General features: G+C 43.7%; 1 protein-coding gene across 1 annotated transcript in view; it reads left to right on the top strand.

Annotated features, from left to right (window-relative positions):
* LOC149287686 (uncharacterized) overlaps positions 1 to 25,406 on the top strand; it is a 56,095-nt gene extending 30,689 nt beyond the window's left edge. Inside the window, exon 4 of the mRNA XM_089492550.1 lies at positions 24,495 to 25,406. Within this exon, the coding sequence (XP_089348676.1) occupies positions 24,495 to 25,303 (809 nt within the window). The 3' untranslated portion in view covers positions 25,304 to 25,406. The remainder of the gene's footprint in view (positions 1 to 24,494) is intronic.

The following is a 25,406-nucleotide window of genomic DNA, read 5'->3' as shown; positions in this document are numbered from 1 at the left end:
GGAAAGCAAGGCATCGTTGGAAATCTCTTCCAAGAACAAGAGGTATTTGTTTGTCATTTTGTTGTTGTTGTTGTGTGCCTTCTCGGTGTTGCCAACGTATGGCAACCCTAAGGTGAACCTATCACACGGTTTTCTTGACAAGATTTGTTCAGAGCGGGTTTGCTCTTGTCTTCCTCTGAGGCTGAGAGAGTGTGACTTGCCCAAGGCTAGCCAATAAGTTTCTATGGCAAAGTGAGGACTCGAACCCAGGTCTCCCAGAGTCCATTACACCATGCTGGCACATTGCTCCTTACTATTAAATATTAAGGCATTCTACATCTATGTGCTGTTCTGGGCCACAGAGGTGACACCGGTTTCTGTCCTGGGCCCAGAGCTTTTCAACATCTTTATCAAGGACTTGGATGAAGGAACAGAGAGCCTGCTTCTCAAATTGACAGATGAGGCCCAATTAGGAGGAGTAGCTAATACCCCAGAGGAGAGGATCAATATCCATAGTAACCTTAATAGATTAGAAAGCTGGGCCGAAATGAACAAAATCAATTTCAGCAGGGAGAATGTAAGGCACTGCACTTAGGGAGATGAAATGCCATGCACAGATATAGGACACTGGTTTGGTCAGGCCTCACCTGGCATAATCCTGTGTCCAGTTCTGGGCACTACAATTCGGAAAGGATGTTGAGAAGCTGGAGTGTGTTCAGATGAGGGCAACCAAAATGGTGAAGGGTCTTGAAACCATAAAACCCTATGAGAAGAGACTTAGGGAGCTGGGTATGTTTAGCCTGGATGAGAGAGACAGTTAAGAGGGGATATGAAAGCCCTGTTGAACATATTTGAGCATCATATTGAGGAGGGAGCAAGCTTGTTTTCTGTTCCTCCAGAGAACAGCAAAATGGAGCAATGGATGCAAACTCCAGGAAAAAAGGTTCCAGCTCAAAATTAGAAAGAACTTCCTGACAGTAAATTCCCTGAAGTCACCATGTTGGGGCAGCAAAAGTGTGGGTTGAAGGCTGCAGAAAGCGGTGGCATGTGGGGGGCTTGGAGGGGGGGGGCTTTTTTGAGGAGGAGGAGGATTTGGGTGAATAAAACAAAGGGTCTCCTATTCCCTCCCTGTTTTGCTGAGGGAGGGGGGTGTCCTGATGCACAAACATATTCCCCCACATTTGACTGCAAAGCTCCCCCATCTCTGCCTCCCTCCCAGCCCAATGCTATTCCAACACAAGAAGAGAGATGACAGGGGTTTAATGCCTTTGAAAATGTTCAAGGATTTGTCCATGGAGAAGAACATTCAATACTGGAAACCAGTGGAAACCAGAGACGCCTTTTCAATGGGGCAAAAAGGAAAAACATACTAGTGCTCCAACAGAAAAAGAGGAGGTTGCTTGTATTGATTTTATGGGAACTTGTCTTCCTTCCTTCCTTCCTTCCTTCCTTCCTTCCTTCCTGCCCCATCTTTACCTGGGATCTTCTTTCAGGGCCAAAGGAGAGCTTTTCAGAAAGAAAGAAAGAATTATTATTGTTATTATTATTATTTCTTATCTGCATTTCTCCATGGATGGAGGCAGGGAACAATGACAGACCAAACAATACACAATATCAGTTAAGAAGACAACTTCAGTTCAAACATCCATCCATCGAAAAGAAAAAGAAGACACAGATGTATTAAACCATCTACCTTTTAAACTGATCAAAGTTTACAGTTTTAGAAAACTGCCAGGACAGGCCTGCTGCTGAAAGAGACCAGTTTTCAATGACATTTTAAGAATTAATTATAAATTAATGAAGAACAAAGGAAGGAAAGAGAGATCAGAAACCCACACCTCCCTTTTAGGGTCTCCTTTCCTTTTGGGGGGGAGGGTGTTATTGGGGGGAAACCAAACCAAGTTGGGGAGGACTAGGTCCAAATAGGTTTATTGGTCCCCAAGTGAAGATGAAACAAGTAATGACAAGGTAATGCTATGTAATGAGAAGAAAAGGTCTATGTACAAAGAGCAATTATAATACACAAATCAGCTTCAATTTACCTAGTCTGAATAACATACTGATATCATGCAGAATAACATCTAAAAAATGATAATGTAGGAGCTAACTTAAGTTTATTACTATGAATCACCTACTAATCTAGGTAATACAGAATAATATCTACAAAAAATAATATAAACAAGGGCAATTGTGAGTACAGGTACACAAAGGCTTCAATACAATGACAATACACATCGATAAGAATGGACTACAACAAAACAACAAAAGGAACAATTACAAGACACAAACTGCCTCCAATATCTCTGCTCCAGGTGACCTGCTAAAATAGATGAACTGAAACTAAATAAGTGGCATTATCCCTGTCTTTGGGAATTGATGGAGGACCTTTCAAGACAAAAGGTCTTCCTCAGCCACAATGGAGCAGGCTGTCATCTGAGATACTCTAGTTCTTCCTCCTTCAAAAAATGTGCCAGATACGTATTTTGCAACCGATCTTCCTCTACTTTCCTGCATGAAACCTGTCCTGGTTTTGGGATCTTCTGGGGAGGCCCTGGTTGCTGTCCCACGGACCTCTCAGGTGCATTTGGGGGAAGGCAGGAGAGGGCTGCTTGGGGGCTGCTCTCAGGATTTGGGATCCCTTCTTATTCTTGCCATTTGTATATATTTCCCCAGATATTGCCATTTCTTTCCTACAATACATAGTAATCTTCATTATAATATTGGCGCTTATAATATCATCTCCCCTCCGTCTATGGGGCTGCAAAGGGTGGGGGCTTCCTTTCCTGGGGAGGGCACGATCTAGATCTTCCCTGTCTATGGGGCTTGCAGAAGAAGGCTCCAGGCAGAGGGGATGGTGGCCCAATATAGGCACCCTAACGTTTTCCCAAATGAGCACATTCTCCGTCTCTCTGTCCAGAGGCAGAGCCCCTTTCCCCCAAATGGCTACCGAGGGATTCCTATCTAGATGCCCCCTTTATGCCTTCTCTTTCCTTGGCACTTTCCTTCCTTTAACCTCCATCCCTTCAAGGAAGGGATCTTTCAGGCAAAGAACTAACAATGGCTTTCATGCCCTTTCTGTATGTTCCCAGGAGGAGGACCATTGATCTCTCTGCTGGCCCTCCTCTGCAGGGTTGTTGTGAAGGGTAAGTAAAGGATGTGTGTGTGTGTGTGTGGGGGGGGTAATCCAGATCCTGTAGGCCTCTAAGCCTAGTTGCCAGGGGGGTGTCCCTCTCCCCAGAAGGGGATTTGAGCTCCCTCCGTCTGCCAGCTCTTGGCTTTGGCCTAAATCTGGGCTCTTCTCTGCCCCACAGACAGAGTCCCCTTCCCCCAGAGAAAACCCCTTCCCCCCAGAAAACTGTTGTTTCCAATGCTATTGAAGCCTATGCTGTCTGATGCTTTTTGTTTGTCACAAAAGTCTTTTGACTGGGAGCCTCCCTGCTTCTGAACCCCATCCCAGCCCCCCAGAGATGAAGAGGGTGCCCCATTGGAAGACCAAAGAAAGGGGCTTGCCAGCCCTCATCTCCTCCCAAATGAAGAGGAAGGGAGGAGGGTCTGTCCTCTGCCCTACTTTCCAGGAGAGAGGGGCTCCTCAAAGCCCCCTTTTCATCTAAATGACCCTGCCCCTCCCCCCATGGCCATGCCTCTCCTCAAGGGCCCCCTGCCCCCTTTTCTCATACACTTTCATACACTTTCTTCCTTTGAGGAGACTTGGAGGATGTGTTTGCCTCTGTTCTTCTTATGGCTGGGAACTGAGTTGAGGACTGAGAAGAGAAGAAAGTGTGTTTTGTCCAAATTCAGAACTTCTGTGCATCAAAGAGTCCAACGTGTTGAAACAACAAATAATTTTATTGAGAACACATAATCAGAAATCCAGCATTTAAGCCAGAATCACCCTCCCCAAGCCAAAGAAAACATTGAAACCCCAAAACCTAAAATCCCACCCTCTTCCAAACCTAGCCCCCACCTCCCATTCCCAGAGACTATGCCCCACAGTTAACCAGGCCCCCTTTGCCATTCTCAGAAACTAACTCCTTTCTCTTAATCATTCCCATAACTATTCTAGCCAGCTGTAAAACATCCCAGCCCCCCCCCCCCCCATCTAGGTAAGCTATACCACAAATCATAATCCCCAGCCAAGTTTATAATCCAAAACAGTTATCTATATTACAGTACACCTGCTTCATATGCGGCATTCAGTATATGGTGAAAGCCACATGGGAGCACAAGTGGCGGGGCGTCTCATTCGGATGATGGAGGTGCGGGCCCATGGCGCATGGGCGCCATGGCACCACCAGATGCACAAGCCCCATTCACTTGAATATGGCTGCATGTGCGGTATTTTGCTTATCTGGCGGGGGGGGGGTGTTCCGGAATGGATCTCCCACCTAAGCCAAGGGCAGAATGTAAAGACAATTAAAACCTAAACTTAACAAAATGTAACTTTAAAAGATAAACAGACATATGCACAGATAAACCACAGACATACGGACAGTCAAACATTACAATCCAAATCGTAACGGCCTTTTCACCACTGGATTGAAAATAAATTTTCTGCAATCCTTCTTGAAAAAAATATTAGTTCAATGCTGGCATTTGTTTGGCTTCTCTCCTGTGTGGATGCTCTGATGTCTCTCTAGGTATGACTTCAGTGAAAAACCTTTCCCACAATGCTGGCATTTGTATGGCTTCTCTCCTGTGTGGACTCTCTGATGTATCACTAGGTTTGACTTCAAAGAAAAACACTTCCCACAATGCTGGCATTTGTATGGCTTCTCTCCTGTGTGGACTCTCTGATGTTTTACTAGGTCTGACTTTGAAGAAAAACCTTTCCCACAATGCTGGCATTTGTATGGCTTCTCTCCTGTGTGGACTCTCTGATGTGTAAATAGGTATGACTTTGAAGAAAAACATTTCCCACAATGCTGGCATCTGTATGGCTTCTCTCCTGTGTGGACTCTCTGATGTGTAAATAGGTATGACTTTGAAGAAAAACATTTCCCACAATGCTGGCATTTGTATGGCTTCTCTCCTGTTTGGACTCTCTGATGTGTAAATAGGTATGACTTTGAAGAAAAACATTTCCCACAATGCTGGCATTTGCATGGCTTCTCTCCTGTGTGGACTCTCTGATGTGTAAATAGGTATGACTTTGAAGAAAAACATTTCCCACAATGCTGGCATTTGCATGGCTTCTCTCCTGTGTGGATTCTCTGATGTCTCACTAGGTGTGACTTTGAAGAAAAACATTTCCCACAATGCTGGCATTTATGTGACTTCTTTCTTGTGTGGACTCTCTTGTGACTAACAAATTCTTCTGTAAAAGAGGACAATGACAGACAAGACTGAATCTCAGTGTTAAGAGAGGAAAGTGTTACCCCAAGATTTAGCACCACGTTCACCCCTTCCTATTTGATATTAAATTAATAAAATTGGTGTGAGTGACCTGAGCATGATTCTGTTCTGGATGCCCCCAAATCCATATAATGACTGTATTGTTATAGGAGATACTAAAGGAGAGATTGAAGGGGAACTGCCATGAGGAAATCAGTAGAAGCAGATAGTGAGGCCATTGAAAAATATTCCATTAAATATATGTAAAACTATTTTAATTGAAAAGTGGCATCATTTCCTGTGAGACTGCCATAGAGTCTTGAGTCAGAGCACATGGCATGATGCAAGCTAACTGCAGAGGATGCTTCATGCTGTGTGGCACCAGGAGATGACTCACAACCAGTACAGTATAAAGCTTGCATGCGGATTGATGTGGGTTGGAGTTGGGTGTACAGTGGAATATATTCCCTTAGAGTTTGGTGGAGTCCTCTTCTTTGGAGGTCTTTAAACAAAGGCTGGATGGTGCTTGGAATGTGTATGGCAGAAGTGGGTTGAACTGGATGGCCCTTGTGATCTATTCCAACTCTATGATTCTATAGTGCTAGTGAATTCCGGTTCCTTACCCACAGAGGCCACGTTCTCATAATTCTCCATCATTATATGATTATACATAAGTTTCTGCTTCTTTGTCAAGAGTTTCCATTCGTCCTCAGTGAAATATACAGCCACATCCGCAAAGGTCACCTGCAATAGAAAATAGCCCTCATCCAGAGAGTGACTAAGCAAAAGGGGAGGAAAGCACATGGTGCATCAGAAATACTATTTGATCACTTTAGAATTCAGTCCAGGAAATAAACTTTAAATTCTGTCAGCAAGAAAAAAGCTACTGCCTTTGAGATCCAGTTTGTCTCAAATATTTTCAATATAATATGCAATATTATAAACAATATAATTTAGGCTGCTTTATTATTTGTCGACGCGGAAAAGCTTTTGACAGCATTAGCTGGAATTTTATGTTTGAATTATTAAAACAAATGAATATGGGAGAAGCTTTTGTTAATAATGGGAAAGAAATCTATAAAAACCAGACAGCCTGTTTAAAAATTAATGGAGAATTAACAAAAGAATTTGGTATACAAAGGGGGACAAGGCAAGGATGCCCGCTATCGCCGTTATTATTTATAACTGTATTAGAATTCTTAATGAACAAAATTAGAAATAATCCAAGGATTGAGGGAATAAAAATAAAGAAAGAGGAAGTGAAAGTTAGAGCCTACGCAGATGATTTAGTTGTAATATTGGAGGATCCGCTAAATAATATAGAAGATGTTATGGGTGATTTAAAATGGTTTGGTAAACTTACAAGATTTAAGATTAATAAAGGAAAATCAGTGATAAAATCAAAAAATATGAGCAAACAGGAAGAAGGAGTACTGAAACAAAAAACAGGATGTGATGTGGCCTATAAAGTTAAATATCTAGGAATCTGGCTGTCCAATAATAACATGAACTTATCTGACAACAACTAAAAGACAAGGTGGGAAAAGGTTAGTGAAGAAATGTGCAGATGGTCAAAGTTAAACTTACCGATCCTCGGCAGAATAGCTGCCATAAAAATGGTAATTTTACCCAAGATTTTATTTCTTTTTATTAATTTACCAATTAGCATATCAGCAAAGATTATGGAGCAATGGAACAAGGAATTTTAAAAAAATTATTTAGAATGGGGGAAAAGCCAGAATTAGATGGACAAATTTAAAAGAAACAAAAGAGAGAGGAGGATGTGCCATACCAGATATAAAGCTATATAGATGGGCATGTAATATGTTCTGGTTAGAGGATTGGATTAGGCTAAATAATACACAAACATTAAATTTGGAAGGTCCAGATCTGTGATTCGGGTGGCACGCATACCTATGGTATAACAAAATTACTGTTAACAGAGACTTTCATAATAACCCGATTCGCAGAGCCTTGTTGGAGACTTGGAGGAAAATAAAAGCAATTTTCTATTTCAAAATACCTGTTTGGGTGTCAACGCAAGAGGCGTTTGCTAATAGATGGGACTCTGGGAAATATTGGCGCAGATATATAGATTTAGTAAAAGGAAAAGGAAAAGGAAAACAAGAAATGACTATGAAATCCAGAGAAGAATTGACCGGTGAAAAAAATGAAATAAATTGGTATAGTTATTACCAAATAAAAAGGATGTTCAATTAGGATATTAGGACAGTGGGAATTGAGATAAAATTAATGGAATTAGATGAACTGACAATGAAAACGGAAGAAAAGAAAATAGGTAAATATTATAAACTATTTAGAGAGAGCGAATTGGAAAACGAACCAATAAAACAATATATGCTCGATTGGGCAAAGGACGTGGGACATGAAATTCCATTGGAGGCATGGGAAAAAGCCTGGAAAAGGACAAATGCTTTTACCAGATCCCAAGACTTAAAAGAAAATTTCCTAAAAAGTAGTAATAGGTGGTATTATACTCCGGTTAGAATAAAAAAGCTCTTTGAAGGGGAAACGGATAAATGTTGGAATTGCCATAAAGAAAAGGTTACGATGATCCACATGTGGTGGAAGTGTGAAAAAGTGAGAAAGTTTTGGGATGAAATACACAAAATAATTCAACAAATATATGGTATCAAATTTAAGAAAAAAACAGAATTGTACCTGTTAAATATGACATACTTCTTGAAAAGTGAGGATGAGAAAAAACTTTGGCGGATAATGTTATATTTGATTACATTGGCAAGGACGATGATAGCCCAAAAGTGGAAACCAGAAGAAGATTTATGGATAGATGACTGGTTATTAAAAATCAGTGAGATCAAAGAGATATATAAACTCTCCTATATGTTAGGGAATAAGAAAGGAGATAATATAGAAAAGGATTGGAAGCAAATTACGAAATACTGGGAAAAGAGATGGGGTATCAGTAAAGACCAGGTTTAACATTAATAAAGAATATAGTAGGAAAAGGAGAAGGGCATTATAAATAGGAACCAGGGGAAAGAATATATTCAAGGAAATCAAAGTTAGAGAGGACGCTTTTTTGTTAAATATAATTTGGAGATATACATGTGGACATACATTCCCTCATTTGTTCCCCTCTTCCTGAGAAAAAACTGTTATAAGTTAATCAGGAGTAACATGAGAGAGGATATGGAAAATATTTGTTGATTAATAGACGGAATGTATGTAATATTAGCAAGAAGCAGAAAGACTACGGTAAATATCACACAAAAGACAGCAGATTGGGAAGTGAAGAAGAAAAAGAAGAAAAGAAGATAAGAGAGTATTGTATGTTGGAAATTGTGACTGTAATTGAACTTGTTTTTAGAACTGTTTGGGAAATACATGTTAGAAATGAAAATGAAATAATTAATAAAGCTAAATTACAAAAAAATAAACAATATAATTTAGGCCATGGCTGGGATATTGATGATGGATTAGGATACTAACCCAACACATACAGTACATTTAGCCACAAAAGAATTATGGTGCATTTAGACATTTCTTACTACATTTCAGAGGCTAACGTCATTTTTAATAACAGTTCTGGGGAGCACTGTGGGATTGAGGGCGACTGGGCCCACCCCATATTTAGATCCATAAATATTCTCCCATATCCCACAACATTTCGCAGATTGGAAAAGCAAGACACAAGCAACCCAGAAGGCACTGAATATGGTCAAAGTTGTTTAAGAGGAAGTTCTCACAAGCTAGGAAGGGCACAACAGTTTGTTTTTGCCTCAGCTTCCTGGGAAGGGCCATATCCTTTCTCCTTCTTTCCTCTCCTCTCCCCACTTTTGAGTTAATAGGCTGCAAACTCAATTGCACTCAGGAACTGAAGTGAGCAGAGAAGGGGGAAAGTGGGAGGAGGAGAGAGAAACCGGGATATTTTTAAAAGCCCCTGAAATAATGAGGTGACAGAGGATTAACCAGGACTGTCTCTGCCAAACTCAGACAGTATTTTATTTGTTTCCTTTCATAAATTGGCCCAGCAGTGGCACAGATGAAGCTATTAGGATAGTGACTCATCAAAGAGCTGTTGTACCTCGGCAGCCTCTTTCTGTTGGAGCCCAACTCCCTCCGCTTGGCCTCTGTGTTGGCCATCAGGTGGGCAGGGGGTTCCTGGTGGCCCTGCACTTGGGTCACTTCCAGCAACAGAGGCCCCAACGCCGTATCCAAGGAGGTCAAGATGACGTTCCTGAGAAAAGGGACCAGGGTTAGGATTGGCTTGGCAAGAAACCCTGCAGCAATAAATCAACTGCTGAAACCTCCAGAGGTCCCAAGTGCTTTTCCCTAGCATCAGCCCCTTTCCCAAGAAGGCTGCATCCGCACTATAGAAATAAGACAGTTTGACACTGCTTTAACCACTCAGTGCTATGGAATCCTGGGATTTTACCTTTGGACACTTAGCCTTCTCTGCCAGAGAGCTCTCATGCCACAGCAAACTACAAATCCCGGGATTCCACAGGATGGAACTAGAAGAGTTAACACACTTTAGAACTGGATTATTTCTGCAGTGCAGATACAGCCTAAGTCTGTTGAAAAAGGGTAGAAGCACCCATGTCTTGTTTTTACCCTCCTAATCATGGTTTTACTTTTTAAAAAATGAGCAGTTTGCTTTAGTCTCTAATCCTTATTTTTGTTGTTCTTGTTTGTTTGTATGTTTGTTTGTTTCATTCTTGGTAATATGAGTTATTCTGGTCTGTCTCCTTCTTTCTTGCCTGAAAATCTATTAATAAGGAAACTGGGGAGACTTTTAAAACCTCCCAAAGGAGCCACTTTTGGCCTTCTTTGGGGGACAGTCCTCCTCTTAGAAGCCAAAGCCCAATGTTTGTGAAGAAGAAGAAGGCTTGTGTTAAAACTCTCCTCCCCATTTCTGATCCCTTTTAAAACCCATGTTCCCCAGAAGGAGCAGAGTTGTGTAATAAGAAAACCCTCTCAGAAAAGAGACACAAAAGACACACAAAGAGACGCACTTCCTTCGTTTTGGCCCAAGGAGCCTGGCCTCCTTCTGACTCTGGAGCTTCAGGAGAGAGGCTGTTCAACTGAAGCCTCAGAGAAGGTTCCGGACCATTATTCCCCACAGGCACAAGCAGCACACAAAATGGCCGCCAGAACACAAAATGGTCACTGGAACACAAAAGGCCACCAGAATACAAAGTGGCTGCTGGAACACAAAATGGTTGCCTCTTCCTGAGCATTTGGCAGTTGGCAGTTTGAGGCCTTCAGGGGAGAGAGAGAGACTGAGGGGAAGAGTGGAAGGAGGTCCTGGAGGGAGATATAGAGCCTTCCTGGGATATTCAGAACTTTATCGCACTGCGTTCCTTCCACGCGTTCTGAGAACGGAACAGAAGGAGTAGGGATGAGTGCAGAACGAGTGGGGGACGGATTTTACCGCACGCATCCGTCCCTCATTCGTTCCGTTCCCCCTCTCTTCCGTTCTTAATCCGTTCCAGAGGGGGAAATTTTTGAGAACTGTTCTGAACAGTTCTCAAAAAGCGTCCCCTCTAAAACGGAAGGGGCAGGGAAGAGAGGGGGAACGGAACGAGTGAGGGATGGATGTGTGCGGTAAAATCCGTCCCCCACTCATTTCCGTTTCCTGCCGGGCCGGGCCGAGAACCCGGTGCGATAAACTTCTCAGTGTTCGCTTCCTAACAAAGGGGTTTTTGGCCTCATAAAGGATTTGGGGCAAACTGCCAATGGGATTTACAGTGTATTTCCTGGGCTGGATCTCCCAGCATCCACATGGCCAGAAAGAGGAGGGAGCCCTGCCCTGCAGTAAGGCCCCTCCAATCCCTATGAACTGAGGTCTACAACTCCCACATATTCTTTCTTTCTTTCTTTCTTTCTTTCTTTCTTTCTTTCTTTCTTTCTTTCTTCTCCTAGCTGCCTTGTGTCAGTGGTATTACTGCTCTTTTTGTCATTGTGTGCCTCCTCCAAGTTGTTTCTGACTTATGGTGACCATAAGGGAAGCCCTTCGCAGGCTTTTCTTGGCAAGATTTGTCCAGACGTGGTTTTGCAAGTGCCTCCCTCTGAGGCTGAGAGAGTGTGAATTGCCTAAGGTCACTCAGTGGGTTTCTGTGGCTAAGAATACATTTGAACCCTGGTCTCCAGGGTCATAGTCCAATGCTCCAGCCACTAAGCCACACTGTCTCTTTCTTGAGGCTTTGTAGTTTTTTGTGGTGTGGCTCCAAGTCATTGCCGACTTCTGGCGAACCTCTCCTGGGGTTTTCTTGGCAAGAGTTGTTCAGAGGAGGTTTGCCATTGCCTTCCCTGAGGCTGAGAGAGTGTGACTTCTTGCCCAAGTGACCCAGCTGGTTTCATGGTGGACAGGGGCAATGGACCCTGGTCTCCAGAGTTGTAACTCAACACTCAGACCACTGCACCACACTGCCTCCCATTCCCATGTACAACCTGAGAAATAAGTGCAGACTTTTTTCCTGTTCTTCATGTGTGTCTTCAAGTCATTTCTAATTTATGGCAACCCTAAGGCAACCTTATCATGGGGTTTCCTTGGCAGATTTCTTCAGAGAGGGTTTGCCATTGCCATCTTCTGAGGCTGAGAGAGTGTGACTTGCCAAGGGTCACCTAAGTCCAAAACACAGTGCAGCAATAATCCAATTTGAGACCGCTTTAACTGCCCTGGCTCAGTGCTAGAGAATTCTGGGAAATGTAGTTTTGTGAGACATTGAGCCTTCTCTGTCAGAGAGTTCTGGGGCCACAATAAACTCCAGTTCCAGGATTCCCTAGCACTGGGCCAGGGCAGTTAAAGCGTTCTGAAACTGGACTATTGCTGCCGTGTCTTTTGGACCTTTCTTGGCCACAAATTGTCTATAGCCTGCAATGCATCTCCTAATTCTGTTGGCAGTCCCTCCCTCCCAACACTTTCTCATTTCCCCCCAAAACCAGCACAAAGGTGGCAGATGGAAAGAGGTTTTAAAGCAACATTTAAATCTGCAGTATTTTATTAAAAAACTAAATATCCCAAATGCTATTATCAGTTTTGTAGCTATTATTACAGAAAGACGTAAAGTGCAAACTCCTGAAATACCTTTATTTTCTGGAGTGAGATTTGCTTTTCCAACTGACTCACTGTGATGATCTCCGGTGGTCCAAGCAGCCAAACTGCGGCCCTGTAATAATAATAATAATAATAATAATAATAATAATAATAATAATAGTTTTATACCCCTCTCTTCAGCCAAAAGGCTATCAAAGTGTCTTACAAATTGTTAATTAGACATTTAGACATTATGGCTCTTAGCCCAGAAGACCCTTAAATTCCTGAAATCACGCTGCCATCATCCAGAGAATTATAAAAGGGTTTCCCTTAACCCACACTGGGACCAGTTGAGGAACCTTATTTCTCCTTCTTTACTGATCTTCCCAAGCATCAGCCGATCCAAGACACGTATAAAAGGAGTGTTCAGTAGTAGATATTTACTATAAATAACAAAATATAACTGAAATATAAGTCATTCAAGATATTAAGAATCTTGCAGTTACAATATTTGTAAGTATATAATGTTCAATTCATACTAGCTATTAAACAAATAAATAAACCTAAGTGTCCAATTCTGAGACTAACTTCCAAGATCCGCTCTTTAACTCTCTCTCTCGATCTCCAACCGACACAATTCCCCCAAATGTCTCTTGGTCTCTCAGGCCTTATATCTCCTTCTCACGGAAGCTTCCAGAAGAACCTTTATCTTGCTCTCTGATTGGTCAAGAGAGCCTTCCGTAGCAGTGATGTCATTCTGCATTTGCATAAACCTCCCTTTACTGCCTGAAGAAGACCTCCATTGACTCGAGCCCAGTCACTACATTTGCCCAAGGCAAGGCTTGCACCTATTTCCCAATGTTGTTCTTGGGGTCTGCCTTCCAGTTGTTTCCAGGTCTTATGGTGACCTTATGGGAGTCTCTGAAGGGGTTTTCTAGGCAGGTTTCTTCAGAGTGGGTTTCCATGGCCATCCTCTGAGGCTGAGAGAGTGTGACTTGCCCAAGGCTTCAGTTCTTTTGGAAGACTCTTTGCTTTATCTTCTAGAAGGCAGCTGAGGTGTTGCTTCTTGCTCTGAAGAATGAGAGGAACCTTCTGGCATCCAAAAGGCTAACATTCTCGGGAGTTATGTCTGATAATACGTATATATAGGATTGCAATACCTGTTCATTTATCAAAAGGTTTCATATCATAGAATCTCATAGCTATGTTCCTTAATAGCAGTTGACCAAATTAAACAGTATATAAAACAAAAACATGAAACAAGCTAGATAAGGTAACTGTTACATGGATTTGTAACTGGTTGACTGGCCGAACCCAAAGGATGCTCAGCAATGGCTCCTTTTCATCCTGGAGAGAAGTGACCAGTGGGGTGTCCAACTCTGTCCTGGGCCCAGTTCTATTCAACATCTTTATCAATGACTTGAACGACAGAAATGAGGGCATACTTATCAAATTTGCAGATGACACCAAATTAGGAAGAGTAGCTAATACCCCAGAGGACAGCATCAAAATTCAAAATGACCTGAACAGACAAGAAAGCTGGGCCCAAGCTAACAAAATCAAATTCAACACCGAGAAATGTAAGGTACTGCATTTAGGGCAGAAAAATGAAATGCACAGATATAGGATGGGGACACCTGGATGAATGAAAATACGTGTGAAAGGGATCTAAGAATCAAGTAGACACAAGTTCAACAGGAGTCAACAGTGCAATGCGGTAGCTAAAAAGGCCAATGCTATTTTAGGCTGCATCAATAGAAGTATAGTGTCTAGATCAAGGGAAGTAATAGTGCCACTCTATTCTGCCTTGGTCAGGCCCCACCTGGAATATTGTGTCCCGTTCTGGGCCCCACAATTTAAAAAGGGTGTTGAGAAACTGGAGCATGTCCAAAGAAGGACGACTAAAATAGTGAAGGGTCTGGAAACCATGTCCTATAAGGAATGTCTTAGGGAACTGGGGATGTTTATCCTGGAGAAAAGAAGGTTAAGAGATGATATGATAGCCCTTTTAAATACTTGAAGGGATGTCGTATTGAAGAGTGAGCAAGCTTTTTTTCTGCTGCTCCAGAGACCAGGACCCTGAACCATGGATGCAAGATCCAGGAAAAGAGATTCTGCCTCAACATTAGGAGGATCTAACTGACAGTTTGTTGTTCGACGGTGGAACAGACTCCTTCCTCAGAGTGCAATGGAGTCTCTTTCCTTAGAGGTCTTTAAACAGACACTGGATGGTCATCTGTTGAGGATGCTTTGATTGAGAGTTCCTGCATGGCAGGGTTGGGCTGGATGGCCCCAGTGGTCTCTTCCAACTTATGATTCTATGATTCTGAGATCCCAATGGGGCAGTCTCAATGCTTCAGGTAAGGAGCACCAGCCTGAAATCAAAATGGACAGACTCAATGCAAGAGGGAAGGAGCATCAGCCTTAGGTCACAATGGGCCATTCTCAATCCTTCAGGGAAGGTGCTTCAGGCTGAAGTCACAATGGGCCAGTCTCATTCCAGTCTTAATCCTTCAGGTAAGTAGCACAAGCCTTGAATCACAACAGTCCTGTCTATTAGCCAGTCTCAGTCCATAAAGCATCAGCCTGAAGTCCCAATGGGCCATAGTCAATCCTTCAGGCAAGAAGCATCAGCCTGAGATCACAATGGGACAGTATACATGCTTCAAGTAAGGAGCATCAGAATAAAGTCACAATGGGCCAGTCTCAAAATGGCCGCTGGAACACAAAATGTCTGCCAGAACACAAAATGGCTTCCTCTGCTCAGCACTTGGCAGTTGGCAGTTTGAGGCCTTCAGGAAACCCATAATGAAGATTGTAAGGTCCCTAAAGTCGGGAGTGACCCCAAACAGGATTTCCCAACCTTCACAATACCTAAAGGTTTTCCTGATGCTCTAATATAGAGACTCCCTGAGATAGTATTCTCAAGCAAAGGAGGGCCAGGAGAGCCCCGGAGAGGCTTATTTTGGGGTGGCTCTGGATCTCTGGTGCTGCAACAAACTACAAATCCCAGGATTCCACAGCATGGAACCAGGAGAGTTAACGCAGTTTCGAACTGGAATATTTCTGCAGTGCAGATACAGCCTGAGTTGGTTGTAAAAGGGTTGAAGCACCCAAGTCTGGTTTTTCCCCTCTTAATAAAGGTTTTACTTGTCAAAAAATAAGCACTTTGTTTTTCTGTCTAATCCTTATTTTTGTTGTTGTTTGATTCATTCTTGGTAATATGAGATGGTCTAGTTTGTCAACTTCCTTCATGCATAAAAATGTCTTAATAAGAAAACTGAGGAGACTTTTAAAACCTCCCAAAGGAACCACTTTTGGCCTTGTTTGGGGGGCAATCGTCCTCTTAGAAGCCAAAGCCCAATGTTTGTGAAGAATAAGAATAAGGCTTGTATTAAAACTATCCTCCCCATTTCTGATCCCTTTTAAAACCCATGTTCCCCAGAAAGAGCAGAGCTTTGTAATAAGAAAACCCTCTCTGAAAAGATACACAAAACCCTGCATAGTGTTGCCATCTCATAGGTCTTAGGCTTTGGGAATGTGTGCCTTTGGCCAGTGTCCGTGTGGCTGGGGCTCCAGGGTCCCTCAGTGTTGCCAATCTGGTGACTTTCACACCAAAATGGGTACTTTTCAGAGCCTTTGGTGTGATTTTGGTGGTTGGTTTTAATGGTACTTTTGAGAGTTGAAATAAGTATTTGGTGAGATATTGGGGGGATTTGGTGAGTTTTGGCCAAACGTTCGGGGAATTATCTTCGAGGCTTGTTGGCGACACTGCCTGCCTTCCATATTAACTGCAGGAGGAGCCTGTGAGGGTGGGGCAGGGGGCGGGGTCTTCCAGCTCCTCTTCCCCCATTGGCCAGAATGAAGAAGGGGAGGAGCTTCTGCCTCTCTATTTAGGTTTGCGTGCGGAAGAATGAACGAGGAGCAGAGAAGGGGACAGAGAGAGAGAAGGAAGGAAGGAAGGAAGGAAGGAAGGAAGGAAGAGAGCGAGGGAGTAGAGTAGAGTAGAGTAGAGTAGAGTAGAGTAGAGTAGAGTGGCAGCAGAGTGACAAGGCCTGGAAGCGGTAGGATTCACTGCTGTGCTGAGGGCTGGCTGGGCCTGGCTTGGGTCTACTTTGCTTTGGCCACTGCCCCCATGGAGGGGAGGAAGGAGGCCCAGCAGGCCTTCCAGGCATGGGCCACTCTCTCTGAAGGAGGGAGAGTGTGAATCGGATCCCCAAGTGGGTTTTTAATGCTTTTAATGGTGGCTCTCACACTGGAGCAATGGAAGTGGTGATGGTGATGGTGATGATGATATTATCAGGCTGCCACCACCCCTTAATCATCATCAATGCCACCTCCCTGGGCATTCCTGTTTTGCACCACTGCAATTGCCATGGCTCAGTGTTCTGGAACTCTGGGAATGTACTTTTAGTTTGGCATTTCAGGTGTTGCCAAGGTTTGGAAATCCTGTTTGGGGTCCATTCTGACTTTGGGCCCCTTTCATCCTCCATTTTGGGTTCCCTGAAGGCCTCCAACTGCCAAGCGCTGAGACAGAGGTGGCCATTTTGTGTTCCAGAGGCCATTTTGTGCTGTTTGTGACTGTGGGGAATAATGTTCCGGAACCTTCTCTGAGGCCTCAGTTGAACAGAGGCTTCTCTTTCTCTCCTGAGGCTCCAGAGAGAGAAGGAGACCAGGCTCCTTGGGCCAAAAGGAAGGAAGTGTGTCTCTTTTCTGAGAGGGTTTTCGTATTATGCAGCTCTGCTCCTTCTGGGGAACATGGGTTTTAAAAGGGATCAGAAATGGGAGGATAGTTTTAATACAAGCCTTATTATTATTCTTCACAAACATTGGGCTTTGGCTTCTAAGAGGAGGCTAGTTCCCCAAAAAAGGCCAAAAGTGGCTCCTTTGGGAGGTTTTAAAAGCCTCCCCAGTTTCCTTATTAATAGATTTTCAGGGAAGAAGGAAGGAGACAGACCAGAATAACTCATATCACCAAGAATGAAACAAACAAATATAGAAGCAAACAAGAACAACAAAAATAAGGATTAGAGACTAAAACAAACTACTTATTTTTTTAAAGGTAAACCATTATTAGGAGGGTAAAAACAAGACATAGGTGCTTCTACCTATTTGAAACCGACTCAGGCGGTATGTGCACTGCAGAAATAATCCAGTTCTAAAGTGTGTTAACTCTCCTGGTTCCATCCTATGGGATCCTGGGATTTGTAGTTCGTTGTGGCACAAGAGCTCTCTGGCAGAGAACGCTAAGTGTCCCAAAGGTAAAATCCCAGGATTCCCTAGCACTGAGAGCGTTGTCAAAGTGCCTTATTTCTATAGTGCGGATGCAGCCTTCTTGGGAAAGGGCCTGATGCTGGGGAAAAGAGGAGGAATGCAGAAGGAAAGGAGGACGGACGGAGGCCACCTGCAGCTGGACTGGCCTCCCTGACCGGTCAAGACCTCAGCTGAGTTGTGGACAATGGGCATTCTTAATATTAATATTAATATCTTTCACTGTTGATTGTAATGAGGGAGAGGGATCAGGTTTCTACTTCAATGGAAGCATCAGGTTAATTTTTAGGTGTTGTTAAGTTTGGAAATCCTGTTTGGGGTCCCTTCCGACTTTGGGGCCCTTTCATCCTGCATTTTGAGTTCTCTGAAGGCCTCAAACTTCCAACTGCCAAGCACTGAGGCAGAGGGAGCCATTTTGTGTCCTGGCGGCCATTTTGTGTCCCGGTGGACGTTTTTGCTTCTGTCAGCCATTTTGTGTTCTGGTGGACATTTTGTGCTGCTTGTGACTGTGGGGAATAATGCTATGATTGAGATTTCCTGCATGGCAGGGGTTGGACTGGATGGCCCTTGTGGTCTCTTCCAATTCTATGAATCTATGTTCCGGAACATTCTCTGAAGCCTCAGTTGAACATGTCAGGAAATGACATGGATGTGGCCACTAGGTGGAGCTGTTGTGCAAGTTATATACAGCTCTAGTGGCAGTTATATGTGTCACCATTCGAACAGTGCATCATCACAATGTTGATGCAACTGTCAACTGTCCTTCCTAACTGTCACTGAGAGACAGAGTGAGACAGTTGGTGTGTGAGAGCAACTGCCTCTCTGTGGATGGTGTTACTGTGGCTGCGTCACAGGTTGTGTTATTATTGTTGGTTGTGTAAATAGTGTGTATTAGAGATGGTTGTCCAATACACTGTGTATATATATATTGTAAATATTGCAAACGAAGGTTAAAGTCCTCATGAAGAGTGAAGGCTTGTTCTGTGGTTATTTCTCAAGCCTGGAGCTCATGTCCGTTTGCAGTGGTGAAGGAATATTTCCTTCTTGACCAGAATACCTTTGCAGACATCTCCACAGATTCCTTCTCCCTGGCATCCTGTCGATGTGGTTCAACTCTGCAGGTGGTCGTGGTGGACACAGTGCGTCTTTCCACACACCCCAACAGAACAGAGGTTCCTCTTTCTCTCTCTGAGGCTCCAGAGCGAGAAGGAGGCCAGGTTCCTTGAGCCAAAAAGAGGACTGTGTGTCCCTTTGTGCCTCTGATCCTCCATTTTGGGGAGAGGGAGGGAGGGAGGGAGGGGCCTGTGAGGCTCTGAGGAAGGGGAGGCAGGGGACCCAGGGCCAGTGGGGAGGCTGGGCTTTGGGGGCTGGGAGAGAGAGGTGGGAAAGAGACCCTCCCTTTGGGCCCTAGCTGGGGAGGGTCCCACCAGTCCTTGCCTCCCCCTTTGCGAAAGGAGGCCCCCTCAACCCCCTGGACTAACTCCTGCCACTCATTCCTAGGGCTGGGACTCAGAGGAGCTTCCTAGGCATTGTCACCTTCTGCCCTCCATGGCCACTCATTTCACATCTAGCTATGGGACATTAACAGGGCCCTCTTCAATTCCTCATCCCTTAATCCCCCATCACTCTAAGAAGGCATGGAGTATCTGTTGTGTATGAGAGCTGCAGTGAATCTGTGCTAGGTCCAGATGGTGTTATTTGGTACAGAGGGAGGAAGGGGATGCCCACCTCTGCATTGACCCAAAGGAGGCATATGTCACCTGCGTATGTCACCAGTAGGATGCTGTTCTCTGTGTCTTTGAGTGCTGCAGTGTTTCTTGCCAAGCCAATCCTAACCCTGGTCTCTTTTCTCAGGAACTTCATCTTGGACCCCTTGGACCCGGCTTTGGGGCCTCTCTTGCTGTAAGTGACCAAGTGCAGGGCCACCAGGACCCCCTGCCCACCTGATGGCTGACACAGAGGCCAAGTGGAGGGAGTTGGGCTCCAACAGAAAGAGGATGCCGAGGTACAACAGCTCTTTGGTGAGTCACTATCCTATTAGCTTCATCTGTGTCATTGCTGGGCCAGTTTATGAAAGGAAGCAGATACGATACTGTCCCAGTTTGGCAGGGAAAGTCCTGCTTAATCCTGTGTCACCCCACTACTTCAGGGGCTTTTAAAAATTTCCCGGTTGCCCTCTCCTCCTACCAATTTTCCCGTTCTCAGCTCTCTTCAGTTCCTGAGTGCAATTGAGTTTGCACCTCACCAACTCAAAAGTGGGGAGAGGAGAGGAAAGAAGGAGGCAGGATATGGCCCTTCCCAGGAGGCTGATGCAAAGGCAAACTGCTGTGCCCTTCCTAGCTTGTGTGATCTTCCTCATAAACAACTTTGGCCATCTTTACTGCCTTCTGGGTTGCTTGTCCACATGTGTCTTGCTTTTACAATCTGTGAAATATTGGGGGCTATGGGAGAACATCTCTGGATCTTAATATGGGGTGGGCCCAATGGCCCTCAAGCCCAGAGTGCTCCCCAGAACTGTTATTAAAAATGATGTTTGCTTCTGAAATGTGTCAAGAAATGTCTAAATGCACCATAATTCATTGTCGGGTAAATGTACTGTATGTGTTGGGATAGTCAGTATCCTAATCTATCATCAATATCCCAGCCATGGTCTAAATTATATTGTGTATTAATATTAAAAAGATTCGAGACAAACTGGATCTCAAAAGCAGTAGCTTTTATTTTGCTGACAGAATGTAAAGTTTATTTCCTGGACTGAATTCTAAAGTGATCAAATACTATTTGGATGCACCGTGTGCTTTCCTCCCCTTTAGCTTAGTCACTCTCTGGATGAGGGCTATTTTCTGTTGCAGGTGACCTTTGCGGATGTGGCAGTATATTTCACTGAGGATGAATGGAAACTGTTGACGAAGAAGCAGAGACTTATGTACAATTATATAATGATGGAGAATTATCAGAATGTGGCCTCTGTGGGTAAGGAACCGGAATCCACTAGCATTATAGAATCACAGAGTTCGAATAGACAACAAGGGCCATCCAGTTCAGTCCATTTCTGCCATGCAGGAATACACATTCCAAGCACCATCCAGCCTTGGTTTAAAGAAGAGAACTCCACCAAACTCTAAGGAAGTATATTCCACTGTCGAAGAGCTCTTACTGTCCCAAAGTTCCTCCTAATGTTTAGGTGGAACCTCTTTCTCTGTCGTTTGCATCCATTGTGGTGTCTCTTTTTCTCTGTAGCAGCAAAAAGCAAGCTTGCTCCATCCTCAATACAACCCTTTCCAACATTTAAACATGGATATCATATCCGCTGTTAATTTTCTTTTCTCCAGGGTAAACATACCCAGTTCTCTAAGCCACTCCTCATAGGGCTTTATGGTTTCCAGATCCTTCACCATTTTGGTTACCCTCCTCTGGGCATGTTCCAACCTGTCAACATCCTTTTTGAATTTCGGAGGCCAGAACTGGACACAGGATTATTCCAAGTAAACCCTGACCAAAGCTGAATAGAGCTTCACTATTACTTACCTTGATCTAGAAACTATACTGGTATTGATGCAGCCTAGAATCACATTGGCCTTTTTAGCTGCCGCATCACACTGTTGGTCCAAGTTCAACTTGTGGTCTACTAGGAGTCCTAGATCCCTCTGAAGCGTAGTTTAATTGTGATAGCAACATCCTGTAGAATATTTGAATTAGTAGTTTAGTGAGGCACTATTGCTCTCCACTTTATAAGGATTCTAAATACTGTATTGTAAACTGCCAATTGTCAGAAGCAGGTTCTGTGGTTCATCCAGAATGGTATTAGGGTTTAGGGGGGATTGTTAGTAGTTTAAATGCTAGTAGTTTTAAGTAGTTGGTAAGTATAATGGGGCCTAGAATGGCTTGGGGAAAGGAAGCAGTTGTGGAGGCTCTTAGCTGACTGGTTTGTGAGTTTTGGGTGGAAGACATGCCCCCAGGGGGAGAGTCGTATGTGAACGGTGAAAGAAGAAGGCAAGCGGTACCTTGGCAGCCAGGCTGGTTAGGGGCTGAAGGGGAGGAAAAGGGAGGAGTGTGAAGGTAGTTAATGACAGAGGGAAAAGGTTTAGACACTTCAGAGACAGCTTAGACTTATTAATGGACCCTTCTGCCTGAGTTTCTCAATAAACCTTTTGGTGGAAGCAAAGGACTTTTTAATTCTGAAACTAAGTTCCGCCCCCAGATATCTCACCAATGCTAGGATTTTGTAGGAAGACAGCATGGAGATTACTAGTAATGCATTTCTCATTGAAATGGTAGCACATCTCTGAGTATGTTTCCTTTTTTGGCCCTCTTCCAGCCTTTTGAGGTTCTGCTTCACTTCCCCAAAGGGATGCAATGGGATACTGAGGCCCAAAACATTATTCCTATTTTAAGGCAATACAATGTGTGGTTGCCCCTGAGATCCCCTGGGGGCCAATGTGACGCCCCCAATCCCCAACAGTAGCCCATCCCTGTCTTAGAGATGTCTTAATACTGCTCCCTGGTGCTTGATCCTCACCAAAACAGAAGTCCAGGACCCAGCCCCCTTGCTTTGCCTTTCCCAATGAGTAATTTGCATATGGATTATCCTGCCTTTCTCAACAAATGAGCCTCAAAGTGTCCCTTTTATGCATCACACTCTGTTGGTGTGTGTCTGTGATAGAGAGAAAGAGCGAATGTGAAAAACAGAAAGGCAGGAAAGAGATGGTGAAGGTGAAATACTGAAGCAGTGCAGATGGGCAAGAAGGAAGGTTGGAGAGCGGAGGGAGAAAGGGAAGGGGATCAGGCTTAAGAGGGAGATGAAATGCACAGATATAAGATGGGGGACACCTGGCTGAATGACACTACGTGTGAAAGGGATCTAGGAGTCCAAGTAAACCACAAGTTGAACATGCGTCAACAGTGTGATGTGGCAGCTAACAAGGCCAATGCGATTTTAGGTTGCATCAATAGAAGTATAGTGTCAGGATCAAGGGAAGTAATAGTGCCATGGTATTCTGCTTTGGTCAGGCCTCACCTGGAATATTGTGTCGAGTTCTGGGCACCACAATTCAAAAAGGATGTGGAGAAACTGGAGCATGTCCAAAGGAGGGCGACTAAAATGGTGCAGGATTTGGAAACTATGAGGAACGACTTGGGTAACTAGGGATGTTTAGCCTGGAGAAGAGAAGGTTAAGAGGTTATATGATAGCCCTGTTTAAATATTTGAAGTAATGTCAAGCTTGTTTTCTGCTGCTCCAGAGACTAGAACACTGAACAACGGATGCAAACTGCAGTAAAAGAGATTCCACTTCAACATAAGAAGGAACTTCCTGACAGTAAGGTCTGTTCGACAATGGAACAAACTCCCTCTGAGATTTTGGTGGAGTCTCCTTTCTTAGAGATCTTCAAACAGAGGCTGGATGGCCATCTGTCAGGGATGCTTTGATTCTTACATGGCAGAATGTGGTTGGACTGAATAGCCCTTGTAGTCTCTTCCATCTCTATGATTCTAGGCCTATGGGAGCCAGGAGGGGGAGGCAGGAGCAAAGCCAGGATTGCCTAGCTCTGTGCGGAGAGAAAGGGACCTCTGGGAAGGACCAGGAGAGGGGCCTTGGGGATTGGGAGGCAGCCACCAACCTCACAGATTATACTGATAATAATAATGTTTTATTTGTATTTACCCGCCTCTCTCAATGGAGCGAGGCAGTATTACAACCGTAAAATAGCCACAAAACAACAATAGCATCCAATTTACACACAGTAAAACAACAAAACGCTTAAAACTCAATTTGGGACAAATAAAAACATCATTTAAAATGCACAGTTGTGATCAGAAGTGGGATTTTTCCTTAAGTTCTTTACAAGAGGTCAGCTGGGTAAGCCTGCCGGAAGGGATCCGTCTTAAGTCCTTTCTTGAAAGCATCCAAGGTGGTGTTAAGACGGATCTCCTCCGGCAAGTTGTTCCATAACTTGGAATTGCTTTAGCATGTTTCTTGGGTGGGGAAAGAATTGTCTGAAACTGAATTAAATTAAATGGGTGCTTGGTGGAAATACTTCAGCCAAAAAGGATTATCACACCGGCTCTCAGCTCCTTCTTGGCTCTGAATTCTGGTCCCATTCAAAGCCAATGTATAGCACAGTCTGAAGGCAACACTCCCAGAGTTCAATAATAACATAGCAGAGTACAGTAGCAAATCTCCAGATATAGGCATTGGCAATGCATTAACCACTTTCCACACTTAAAAATAACTCACAGACACAGTTGATTTCCTCCAAGTCCTTGGAGGTTCTGTAGCTTGCGTTGCAATAGAAAACAAATATGTACCAGCTCTCTTCTCTGACTTTCATCAACTTCACAATCTCTTGTACACACAACTCCAACCCACATCAATCCACATGTGAGCTGTGTACTGTATTGGTTGTGAGTCATCTCCTGGTGCCACACAGCATGAAGCTTCCTCTGCAGTTAGCTTGCAACACTCTATGGGAGTCTCACAGGAAATGATGCCACTTTTCAATCAAAGTATTTTTACATATATATATTGGAATATTTTTCAAATGCCTGACCATCTGCTTCTACTGATTTCCTCATGACAGTTCCCCTTCAATTTCTTCTTTGGTAGCTCTGAGTAAGGATACAGTCATTATATAGATTTGGGGACATCTAGAACAGGGTCATGCTTAGGTCACTCACAGCAACATTATTAATTTAATCTCAAATAGGGAGGGATAAACGTGGGGCTAAATCTTGGCGTAACCCTTTCCTCTCTTAACACTGACATTCAGTCTTGTCTGTCATTGTCCTCCTTTACAGAAGAATTTGTCACTCACGAGAGAGTCCACACAGGAGAGAAGACATACAAATGCCAGCATTGTGGAAAATATTTTTCTTCAAAGGCACACCTAGTGATACATCAGAGAGTCCACACAGGAGAGAAGCCATACAAATGCCAACATTGTGGGAAGTGTTTTGCCTACAAGTCAGTCCTTGTCATGCATCGAAGAGTCCACACAGGAGAGAAGCCATACAAATGCCAGCATTGTGGGAAAGGTTTTTCTCAGATGTCACACCTTTTGGCACATCACAGAATCCACACAGGAGAGAAGCCATACAAATGCCAGCATTGTGGGAAATGTTTTTCTTGGAAGTCATACCTAGTGATACATCAGAGAGTCCACACAGGAGAGAAGCCATACAAATGCCAGCATTGTGGAAAATGTTTTTCTTCAAAGGCACACCTAGTGATACATCAGAGAGTCCACACAGGAGAGAAGCCATACAAATGCCAACATTGTGGGAAGTGTTTTGCCTACAAGTCAGTCCTTGTCATGCATCGAAGAGTCCACACAGGAGAGAAGCCATACAAATGCCAGCATTGTGGGAAATGTTTTTCTCGGAAGTCAGACCTATTGGCACATAAGAGAGTCCACACAGGAGAGAAGCCATACAAATGCCAGCATTGTGGGAAATGTTTTTCTTCAAAGTCATACCTATTGGCACATCAGAGAGTCCACACAGGAGAGAAGCCATACAAATGCCAGCGTTGTGGGAAATGTTTTTCTCAGAAGTCAAACCTAGTGAATCATCAGAGAGTCCACACAGGACAGAAGCCATACAAATGCCAGCGTTGTGGGAAATGTTTTTCTCAGAAGTCAAACCTAGTGAATCATCAGAGAATCCACACAGGAGAGAAGCCACACAAATTCCAGAAATGAACTAACATTATATTTATCAAGAAGCAAAACAAAGAATATATTTTAAATCTTGTGGTGATAAGAAAAAGCCCTTGTGATTTCGTGTGTTAGGTTTGTGTGTCCA

The sequence above is a fragment of the Sceloporus occidentalis genome, unplaced genomic scaffold (genome assembly GCF_023333645.1).
Source record: "Sceloporus occidentalis isolate IW3139 unplaced genomic scaffold, rSceOcc1.0.p SCAF_57, whole genome shotgun sequence".
Taxonomy (NCBI): domain Eukaryota; kingdom Metazoa; phylum Chordata; class Lepidosauria; order Squamata; family Phrynosomatidae; genus Sceloporus; species Sceloporus occidentalis.
Note: the sequence above shows the minus strand (reverse complement) of the source record. Positions and strands in the feature narration are given on the sequence as shown.